General features: G+C 54.3%; 1 protein-coding gene across 19 annotated transcripts in view; it reads right to left on the reverse strand.

Moving 5' to 3' along the window:
- TMEM44 (transmembrane protein 44) overlaps positions 1 to 10667 on the reverse strand; it is a 38094-nt gene extending 27427 nt beyond the window's left edge. For 7 of the 19 annotated variants that reach the window (XM_045539983.1, XM_045539979.1, XM_045539985.1 and 4 more), the window contains exons 1-7: positions 10288 to 10667; positions 7639 to 7765; positions 6034 to 6127; positions 4796 to 4962; positions 4533 to 4619; positions 2701 to 2871; positions 930 to 1076 (exon numbers count right to left, since the gene is read on the reverse strand). In XM_045539983.1, coding sequence (XP_045395939.1) covers positions 930 to 1076; positions 2701 to 2871; positions 4533 to 4619; positions 4796 to 4962; positions 6034 to 6127; positions 7639 to 7765; positions 10288 to 10424 — 930 coding nt within the window. In that variant the 5' untranslated portion in view covers positions 10425 to 10667. The remainder of the gene's footprint in view (positions 1 to 929; positions 1077 to 2700; positions 2872 to 4532; positions 4620 to 4795; positions 4963 to 6033; positions 6128 to 7638; positions 7766 to 10287) is intronic. The other 12 variants (XM_045539973.1, XM_045539980.1, XM_045539984.1 and 9 more) reach the window with 7 other exon arrangements.
- Between the last annotated feature and the right edge of the window lie 80 nt (positions 10668 to 10747).

The following is a 10747-nucleotide window of genomic DNA, read 5'->3' on the forward strand; positions in this document are numbered from 1 at the left end:
AGTGAAGAGCCCAGGTAACAGGTGAGAAAATTTTCCCTAAAATAATTATCTTAGAAAAGAGGGAACTACCTTATATTCCAGTCCTTACAAGCTTCCTTGTATTATGAAGGACTTTCTCAATTATTTGGAACCAAGAACTTCTGATGAAGACAAACTGCCTCAACTAGAGTAAGTTCTGTCTACTTGGAGAGGTCACCTGTTTAACTCAGTAAAAGGAGACAAAACACATTTTCCCCAGACATGCTAACTTACTGGTGGTGTGACATATTTGCAAATGTTGAGTGTTATTGTAAACAACACTTTTAAAGATCAGCTTTTTAGCAATATCAACTAAAAAAAAAAAAGCAACAGAGTAAGTGGTTACATTGCAGTAACCACAAACAGCAATGGGTCTTGTGGCTTGGGATGAGTTTCCAGAGACAGCATCACACGCAGATTCCTGAAGGCCACACCCAACAGCTTAGTGTGGTGATGGGCTCTGGAACACTGTGTTAGGTGATGGTGACCATGTGGATGTCAAAGATGTGTATGAAAGTGGGAATACATTTTTTAATGGAATATGAGTGGAAAAATCAAATTATTTTAAAATTAATATATTAATGTATATAGTATGTGAATTTATATATCTGAGTAAATTACTCAATAGCAGGGACATTTGACTGTTTCATCCACATTGCTAAAAGTGTATTAAGTTCAGTAAGTGATCAAAAAAACTTAAAAAAAATTTTAACTAGGAAAATGGAGGATCCCATTGCATTTAGGGTCACGTTAGCTTTGGACAGGAAGAGTGGCTTTTTAAAGTAACCAACGGGCCGGGTGCAGAGGAACTTCCAGAATTCCCAAGCCCCAGCCCTCGTTGAGGCTTGCCACCCCTGTCCACTCCATGCCAGTATACGCTTTGGTGGGCCCAGAGGTTTCCAGCCACAGACCTTGTCCTCGTTCCTCGCCTCCTGGTTTTCTTCCTCTTTCTCTGCACAGGTCAAAAGGGCCTGGGTGTCGGGGCTCTCTCTGGCTTCGGTGGCAAATCCCAAGGCCCGTCTCATCTTGCTTCTCAGCACGCATGAAAGGAAAATGATCTGAGCCGGTGGTGGTTAAGGTAGAAGGAGGCAGAGCACTCCCAGCCACCTAGTACACCCTCTGCTTCTCCACCCCCCCCAACCCTGGGCTGTCATCTCTCCCCAGCACTGTCCTGCCTGGCTCTGCCCTGAGTCAGACATGTTCTTATTTGATGAAAGAGCCAGGTCTGACTCTATGTTCCTGTCCCCACAAGGGCCCAGCACCCTACAAGACCCTGTTCCTGGAGCTGGACATGGTGGCTCACACCTGTAATCCTAGCACTCTGGGAGGCCAAGGCGAGAGGATCGCTTGAGCTCCGGAGTTTGAGACCACCCTAGACCCCGTCCGTCTCTACTAAAAATAGAAAAAATTAGCCAAGCATGGTGGCACGCACCTGTAGTCCCAGCTACTTGGGAGGCTGAGGCAGGAGGATCACTTGAGCCCAGGAGTTTAAGGTTGCTGTGAGCTAGGCTGACCCCACAGCACTCTAGCCTGGGCAACAAAGCGAGACTGTGTCTCAAAAAAAAAATTAAAAAATAAAAAAGACCCTGTTCCTAACAAGTGTGTGGTAAATACATGTTAAACAAAAGAATTTTGAAAAACATCGTTCTTGAAGGGCCTGGCTTATAGTGACAGTACAGACAGTGGGTTGGATAGTGGCCCTGAAAATTAATGTCCGCCTGGAACCTCGGCACGTGACCACATTTGGAAGTAGGGTCTTTGCTGATGTAATTAGTTAAGATGAACTCACAGTGGATTAGGGTGGGCCCTAACTCCAATGACTACGACTGGAGTCCTGAGAAGGGAAGAACAGAGATACAAAAACGAAAGAAGGCCACGTGAAGACAGGGGCAGAAAATAAAATCATGCTGCCACAGGCCAAGGAACACTAGAAGCCACCAGAAGCAGGGATAGGCAAGAAAACATTCTTCCCTAGAGCCTTCAGAGGGGGGTGGCCCTGCCTTGCTTTGGACTTCTAGGTTATTCACACCGCAGCCCCCAACCACCACAGCAGAGCCACTGCCCCCTGTCAGCATCTCCTGCCATCTCCTCCCTCGCGCCCACTGCCTGCACTCAGCTTGCCCTTGAAGCTCCACCAAGGTCACCTGGGTGTCAGCACATCTGGCAAAAACTCCCTGGGGACCAGAAGGCTGCTCAGCAGTCACTGTCAAATGGCGGCACTTGTCAGCTTTTGTCTCTGCCTCTCCAAGGCAGGCCCATTATCTCAGAGAGCAGGAAGGGAACAACTCCCCTGCCCGGGGGCAGCTGGCAAAGCCCTGCCCAGCCTGTGAGGAAGGCAAGGATGAGGAGAAGAGGCCATAGGACGGCAGGGACCACCCAGGATGAGATGCCCAGGCAGGGAACAGGACTGGGACTGGAACCTGGGTCCTCTCACCTCAGGGCCAGGAACCTTCACACTCCCCCTTGCTGTTTCAGAGAGCTCCAACCTACGGATAATTTCTTCTTATAAAAAAAGGGAAAACACAAAACTGCAAATAACTGCATTTGTGTCTGTCTGCCTCAGGCTGCAAACCACCTCCCTGACTGCTGGGAGAGTTCCATCCAGCAAGAGGGAAGGAGGGGATGAGACACAGGCTTCTGGTGGCTGCAGGCAGGTGAGCTCCCCAGCCCAGGGGTGGATACCGCAAGGTCCAGCGCAGCTCGGCCGAGGGAGGTCAGGAACCAGGGTGTGGCCCGCAGCAGGTACTCGGGCTGCCGGTCATGGGCCACAATGGCCGAGGCGTAAAGGAGGCCAGCCAGGGCCGACAGGAGCCGCGTCCACAGGTGGATGGAGGAAAACGTCTTCCCCTGGCACTGGGCAGAGAGAGAGGAGGGGGCTGGGCAGCGAGGAACGCTGGATCTTGAGACCCAGGGCACTCAGTGGTGTAGCAGGGTGGGGGCAAGCCCTCTGCCCACCGGCAGTCCCCAAGGGCACTACTTCTGTTACATTTCCAGCTTTTGCTCAAGTTGCTTCTTTTGCCTGTTGAACTCCTACTCATACTTCAGAACCTTAACTCTGGAAACTTCCCCTTCTACCTCCACTCTAAGGTGAGCAAGTAACTCCCTCTTCTGGGCCCGTCACACCTGACACAACCGGTAGCGGAGTGCCTGTTGCTGACCACCACTTAGCTGTCTTTATAAGGGCCAATGTCCTTCTCAACAGGGGAAAGTCGGACACAGAAAGGTACAGAGGGAAGGAGATGTGGGGACACACACCTGGGAGAACACCATATGAAGCCTGGAGTTATGCTGTCATAAGCCAAGAAACTGCAAGAAGCTGGGAGAGAGGGCTGGGACAGACCCTTCCCTAGCGCCTGAAGGGGTTTTGCCCTCTGGCACCTCGACGTAAGAAATTTCTGCTGTTCAAAGTTTGTGATGCTTCCTTATGGCAGCCCTACAGAGCAGCTACTGGTGGTCAGGGCACTGTGCCAGCCCCTTCAAAGGTCTTCATGTGACATAGCTCAGCCCCCACCCTGGAGTACCCAGGGGGCTGCTGAGCCAGCCCAGTGCTCCTGGCTGCCTCCCTCATCTGCTGGGGAAGTCCCCCCCACCCCCAGAGGTTTCTGGCATTCTTGGCTCCGGCTGAAGCATCAGACAAACCACCACTAACCACCTGCCACCCCCCAATCCTGTCCCCTGGCACTGCTATGGAACCGTGATGCTCTTGGGCAAGTGCTTCTTTTCAGACTAAATGATGGGCCTGTTACATTTCATGGTGTTAGGTTTGGCCACTGTCCTGTCAGCGAGACGGAACAGTTGTCTGAGTTGTCTGCAGCGAAAACTTGGCAGAGCAGTTGCCACATGTCCACAATGACTAGCTGTCCCAGGTGCCATCCCGCACGGTGGCTTTTCCTGTGTGCTCTCCTCTGCCTGGACTGCCGTCCCAAGCCTCTGCCCCCTCAAATCCCACTTTCCCTTCTGAGCCAACAGGACACCTCCCCACCACCTGCGGCCAGCAGTGTAAACAGCTTTCACCCTTGCTCATTTGAATAGCATAGCAGCCTTCTCTCTCTCTTCCCAAACCCCAAACATTTGTTTCTTTCTTAGAATATTAAGAGATCCAGCTTCACATTTCCACATTTTCCACCAGACCGTGAGTGCCCCAAGGGTGAGAACGTATCTCAGCTCCCATCTGTGTCCCCCACAGGGCTGGCCAACAGGGGGCTTCCCTCACTCCAGAGGCTTGGAAAATAGCCACCAAGGAGACACTTGATCTGCGCAGAGCTGCAAGACCTGACTGCTCTCTAAGGGGACACTTGTCTATGCAGCCCCAGGGGCCCTGTCCTGAGCACCTGCTTCTCATTCCTACTGGGAGTGGGAGAGAAGGTGGTGGGCTTTCCCTGAGAGGCTCTCGCAGTCCTTAGGACACCCTGAGTCGCCAGCCCACTCTCCACATACCCCCTCCTCACTGTCACACACAGTGACACCACAGCTCCGCCCCAGGACCCACAGCCCCAGCCCTGCCACAGCCTCACGATTCTGGAGAGAGGGGGGATCCGGGAAGCCCAGGCGCCGAAGGCAGCGACACTGCCCAGCAGGTAGCCGAGGAGTTCGGTATGTTCCTGCGAGAACAGGTGACATGCTGTCAGCACTCTGCACAGACTGTCCCTGTGTCCCAAGAAGCAGCCAAACCTGAGGAGTCCTTTTCTGCTTTTAGAAGCTTTCTCCTAACAAAGGCAAGGGCCCACCCCAGGGCATCTGCACCACCCCACATGCTCCCGTGGTGGCTCAGCCTCACCTGCAGCACACTTGCCAGTAGCCTCCTCTGCGACCCTCGGATGGGGGCTGAAGCCTTTGGGACAGCGGCCCAGAGAGCCCAGCACGGGCCCAGGCTCAGCGGCAGAGCCAGGGCAAATACACTGGCCCTGAGCCGCTGCCTCCTCTTCCTGCCTCGGGAGCCCCGATCTGCAACAGACACCAAGATCCCACATGGCTCCTGGAACCCAGAACTCCTCAGGTAGCTGCGTGGGAAGAACTGGTGTTGACTTTATCCGATGCCAGAATGGGTTCCCACGTTGTTCTATAGGCCAGATCCTCCCCACCCCCCAAGGCCCTGTGGTCGTGCCACCTCTTTGAGAAGCCTTTCCTCCCCACTCCCACAATTGGCGCTGTTCTCCCTCCTCAGGCGGGGATGATGTTATCTTTTATCATATGCACCTGCGTGCAGACAGCAGCGCCTCTCCTAGGCTAGAATCCCAAGGACGGCACAATGCTCCGGCAGTTCCTATGATCTCTGCAGAGCAGAACCGGCACACACTTGGGGAATGCATCAATGAGTGCCTGTATTTGTGCCAACACACCTAAACTGAGCAGGACAAAGGGCAACAAGCAGCATCTTTGAAAGTTTCCTTGAAATATGAGACAGACACTCCTCCGAGCAGTTCTGGTAAGAACATTTCTCCCCTGGGCAGCAGTGAGCAGCCGAGGGCATGCTACCTTACCCACGGAGGCAAGCATTCCCTCCTTTTTCGACAAGGGTCCAGGCACATTGCTGTACCTTCTCCGGGACTCCCAGTCCCAGATACTCAGGGCTACTCAGCCCGTCTCAGGCACTTCCAGTCCCTGCTCTGCCTGTGATGCCCACGCCTAATCCCAACATCCACTTCCAGAAGTTGTGGGGCTTCATTGAGCCACCCTGGCCTTGCATGCTGAGATATCATTGTTCACCAGCAAAGCCATGCTGCAGCCTCCTCCTGGCCTTTTTCACACTGTCCTGTCCACCAGGAATGCCCTTGCCTGGTCCAGCACCCCGAGCTTCCCTGACCCCTGCAGCCCCTCCCCGACTCTGGCTGCCCACGGTATGCACACATCTCCCAACCAGCAGCTCTAATGACTGCTTAGGGCCCTCTCCCTCATCTGGCTGGGGTCGGGGACCTCACTCGTTTGTCTGCCTGGCAGGGGCCCAGCTCGGGGGCATGACAAGGAGTAGCCACTCGGTGTACCAATGAAGACAGGGACAGACAGCCACACACTCACCTGAATTAGACTTGAATTTGGATCCACAGACTGGGAATAGAATGAACACAAAGTTCACCAAGTCAATAGCTGCTAGGTAGGCACCAGTGAAAACCTGGGAGCAAATGGAAATAGTCTTGGCGGTCAAACATCTTTTTTCCACAACTGCAGTGCCTGTCTTCCTGGGATCCCTCAACCTGGGGTTACACTGATGTGCTGCTTCCACATATGATAGTCCCGTGGTGCCTCCCACCAATCCTGAGAAAAGTCTACTAACATCTCATCTGACTGACGAGGTGACAGAGTGTTTAAATGACAGATCCCAAGTGATGCAGATGCAAGTCAGTAGAGACAGGTTAAGAACCCAGCTCTCCGCTTCCTGTTCCACACTCTTTCCCCTGCATGGGGCAGTCTCTGCTGTGTAACTTGGGCCCAGCCACTGAGCTTCCTGGGCCTCAGTTTCTTCATCTGTAAAATAGGCATAATAATAGGGCCTTCCTCAAAGACTGTCAAGCAGACTACTTAACACAAGGAAGTGCTCAGACCAGCGCGTGGAGGAAAGTAAACTACCTGTAAAGGCTCCAGCAGTGGGTAAGAGCATGCAGCGTGGAGTCTGAATCCTGCTACCGCTACTTACTAGACAGACGGGTGCCCTTAGAGATGCTATTTAACCTCTCTATGCCTCAGTTTCCACATCTGTAAAACGGATAATGAGAGCACACACGTCATAGGCTGGTGTGAGGATTAAATGAGTCAATACATAAAAAGTCCTTAATGCCCACTATGTAGTTAAGTATTTCATCTTAACTATTATTATTGGACTTGAGCTGGGCCCCATGATATTCTGTCAGCTAACGGGGACTCAGAATGAAAGACGATTTCCTTCTGAGATGACACGGCTCAGAGCAGGGTCTAGAACACTCCAAATCTGTGCCCTGACCACGAGGCTGCCCTCCTTCATCCTACCTGGATGGGCACGAGGCCAGGACCAGCCCCATGAGTGTGGCCCCCCACAGCGGGTCCAACAGGTTTCCTCTGGGATCTGTGTTTTGGGATACGACCCTTCTACACAGGTTTGTTGGAGGGCCCAGACTTCTGGGAAATTTGAAACTACTCCTCACTTGCCCCAAAGCCCACATCGCCACCTGGGAAAGGACTCAGCCACCCCTGTATGAGCTGGAGCTCACCTAACTGTGACAACAGTTATTTACTGAGCATTTACTAGGTGCCAGGTGCTGTTTTAAGTGATGGGGACATGACAGTAGATAAATCCTTGCCCTGTAGAACTGACATTCTAGTGGGGTTAACATACAAGGGACACTAAACATAATACGTAAAGTATATGATGTATTGGGGCTCAAGCTAGTGGAAGAGGTAGGTCACCATTTTAAACAAGGGGGGCCTTACTGAGAAGGTGGCTTTCGAGCAGAAGGAGTGAGCAGTGAGCCATGTGGACTTGGGGAACAGAGCACTTGAGGGCAGAAGGAGCAGCAAGGGCACAGGCCCGGAGGCGACACTGTGCTCTGCACGCTGAAGGAATGAGACAGAAGGTGCCATGGCTGCAGCAGAGAAAGGGAGGCCAGGCCTGTGCTGGGCTGAGCACTGTCACCTGCGGGCCCGACATACCTGGATGGTGAGCTGTCTGGCTAGGACAGCCCCCACGGTGTCACACAGACTGGTCAGGAGGCAGCACGCGGCGCACAGTGCCGACTGGCCCTGCCGACATTTCTTTGCACATCTCAGATAGAGAAGCCTGGGGTGACAGGGGTGCAGAGAGAACACAGGAGCCGTGAGTTTGGGGACAGACCGAGTAGGTGTCTGAAAAGGGCAACTGTGACTTTGCATCCTTATGGAGCACCTGCCACAGGTAGTTAGCAGGTGTTTTGGAACTTAGTTTACGGATGGGAAAAGATCAAAAGACTACTGAGCCTGCGGTCAGCAAGCCCATGGCAGGAGCTAGACCTCACACCATGTGGGGACACCCACCTCTCTAAGGAAGAATTACCTTCCTCCTCCTAATCAGGCCCACACCATCTAATGACCTACCACCCAGCACTGAAAAACTAGCTGTCAGGTTTTATTTTTCAAAATGGAAGCAGGAGGGTTATAAACATAACCCCACCACTGCCGTTAACTTCAGAGTTAATTGCCTGCATTTAAAAGGCAACTTGTTTCTCTGAAATCAAAGTGAAATTCTTCTGCTCCATCCGTGCAGTGGGGTGGCCTGGCTCCTGTTGGCCTGCATCCAAGCCGAGCATGTTCTTTACATACAGGGAGAGCAAACTCCTGCCTTCTGCCACTTCGGAGTGCCCTCCCCCAGCACCGCTGCGGCTTCTCTCCCTAGGGCCCTCCTCCACTCCCCAGCCACCCAGGAACATGGCAGAAGGGCAGGACAGGCTAGAAGGGGCCAAGGTCTCTCTGCATCGATGGGATCTCAGAAATGTTTTGTTCTAGATGTCTCCCTGCTGCATTTCTAAGGAGAAACCAAGGCACGACTGCAGCTCTGGTTTCATTTCCTTTACCCAGAGGGTGGCCCTCCACATCCTCAGGACTGTTCGGCTGGTTCTGAGCGTCAGCCTTCGGGAGGCACAGATGAGGGTAGAAGGCTCCCGGACTCCTAAACACTGCCCAACCTGCCGGCCAAGCCCGAAGCTCACGGTGGGAACATCACCCTTTAGTCTGGGCCCTAGGCTCCTGAAACTAATTCAAGGCCAAAAAGCAGAGACTCTTAGAGATTCTCAGAGTTGGACCCAAATTAGAAATAACTTATTTCAACCCTCCCATCTGAGAGAGGAGAAAACTGAGGCCTATGGTGATAAGGTGAGTTAACAGCAGGTCTTTGGCTCTACATGTGGAGGCTTTGCTCTGAACCCTGTTGTTCTCAGCCACTACCCCAGCTCTTGGGGCCAAGGATCCTGGGCGGACCTTAATCCAGCCCACACACTGCTCGGAAGAGACACGTTCCACAAAGGCAAATGGAGGTTCAGGAATGATGAGGTCCTCAAATGCCTCTGTCCAGACCCCAGGCAGGGTGAGAAGGCAGGCGCTCTGCTCTCAGGCTGGCCAGCCGGGACTTCTTCAAGGAGCTACTAAACCTCTCCAAGCCTTGGGTTCCAGGCTGGTAAAATGCCTGATGGCGCTGACTTCAGGATGGCTGTGAGGAACAAATGCGCTAACGTACGTACAGCGCTGCAGCAGCTTCCAGCCTCTGATCTGGATAGTTTCAATCTTACAAGCCAGACCCCCTTCGGTAGGATCTGTGGTTTCTGTTCTTTCTGTTCAGACAAGCTATTTAACCTCTCAGGAACTTAGGGCTCATTGAAAGTGGGGTTAATAACAGTACCCACTCCATGGGGTTGTGGCAGGGACTGAATGAGTTAATAAATGCAAACTGAACCCACAGTAAATGTGCTGAGCGCTTGTGTATTGGTATTCCAGTCACTGGGTGCTGGGCTGCAGCATCTCTGCACCATTCAACGCCTGAGGGGAATATCCTTTGAGTGCTAAGGTGAGTCAGTTCCAGCCTCCCCTGGGGCTGTTCTCCTTTCTCCCCAACCAGGGAATACGTGGGTGGCACCACCCCTGGCCCTGCTTGTGGATTTCTGTGCTTGGGACAGGGTGGCTGAAGACCTGGCGACTTCACTCTTAGAACTCAGGCTATGGCGTCCGCCTGGTCAAACCACTCCCGGTGTTGGACAGACCAAGGCAAAGATTGTGGCCAGAGTCAGATCGTCACCACCCCCCTTCCAGCTGAGAGGGTCCTGGGTAAATTGAAGGCAGAAGCACTGAGGAACTTACCAAGGTCCCAAGAGTTGGTGGCAGAGCTGGAGCAATAAAAATGATCTTTAATGAGCACTTAACTAAGTGCCTGGCTGGTACTGGCTCATTCACCCCATCCGCCCTGCGAGGTACCATCCCCATTCACACGAGGCAGAGGCTTTAGAAATTGTGCAGCTCACACCGCGAGTCAATGGGGAAGGGCTGACAACCCAACTCAGGACTCGTGGTGTCCAGTCCAGGGCCCCATCCATTGCACCACCCGGCCTGCTCCTGTTGGCTCACAGCCCAGCTTTCCCGTGCATGGAATCCGGAAAGAAGTATCCGACTTCGGTCTACAGAGAAATGCTAGATCTGATCGTAAATCGTGCAGCTTCCTCCATCCCCCCTTCCGCCCGTTGCTCTAGGGTTCCAAGAGGGAGTACCCGGGGCTTAGCGCCCACTTCCCCCCACGACACGCCCTTCACCCCCTCGCGCCGCGGTCCCCGGCCCCCTTACAGCGCGTGGGCGGCGATCCAGCAGGAGGCGGCGCAGATCCACAGGCCGAAGGAGATGCAGACACGGTGGCGGGCGAAGCAGCGGTCCAGGTAGTCCCAGTCCCAGAGCGCGGGCGCGGGGCTGGGTGCCTCCCCCATGGCGCGGCTCGGCGCGTCGCGCTCCGCCTAGCCGGGTGCCCGAGCCTCCCGCGCGGCCGGGGACCCGGGCGCAGCCACCCCCGCCGCGGGCAGCCCCGGGCGCTGCCGCCCCGCGCCCCCTTCCCGGGGTTCCGTTCCGCCGCGGCGGCCGCAGCCGGGAGCACTGACCGCGGGCGGAGATGGGCGCGCTCCCGGCGCCAGGGAAAAGTTTCCGGGCCCGCGCGGCGCCCCCCGCCCGCGCTATTGTCGGGGTCGGCGGGACGGAGGCCGCCCCCCAGCGGCGGGAGCCGGCAGCGGCCCGGGCACAAAGGCTCGGCCCCCGC

This window comes from Lemur catta, chromosome 1 (assembly GCF_020740605.2).
Source record: "Lemur catta isolate mLemCat1 chromosome 1, mLemCat1.pri, whole genome shotgun sequence".
NCBI lineage: Eukaryota > Metazoa > Chordata > Mammalia > Primates > Lemuridae > Lemur > Lemur catta.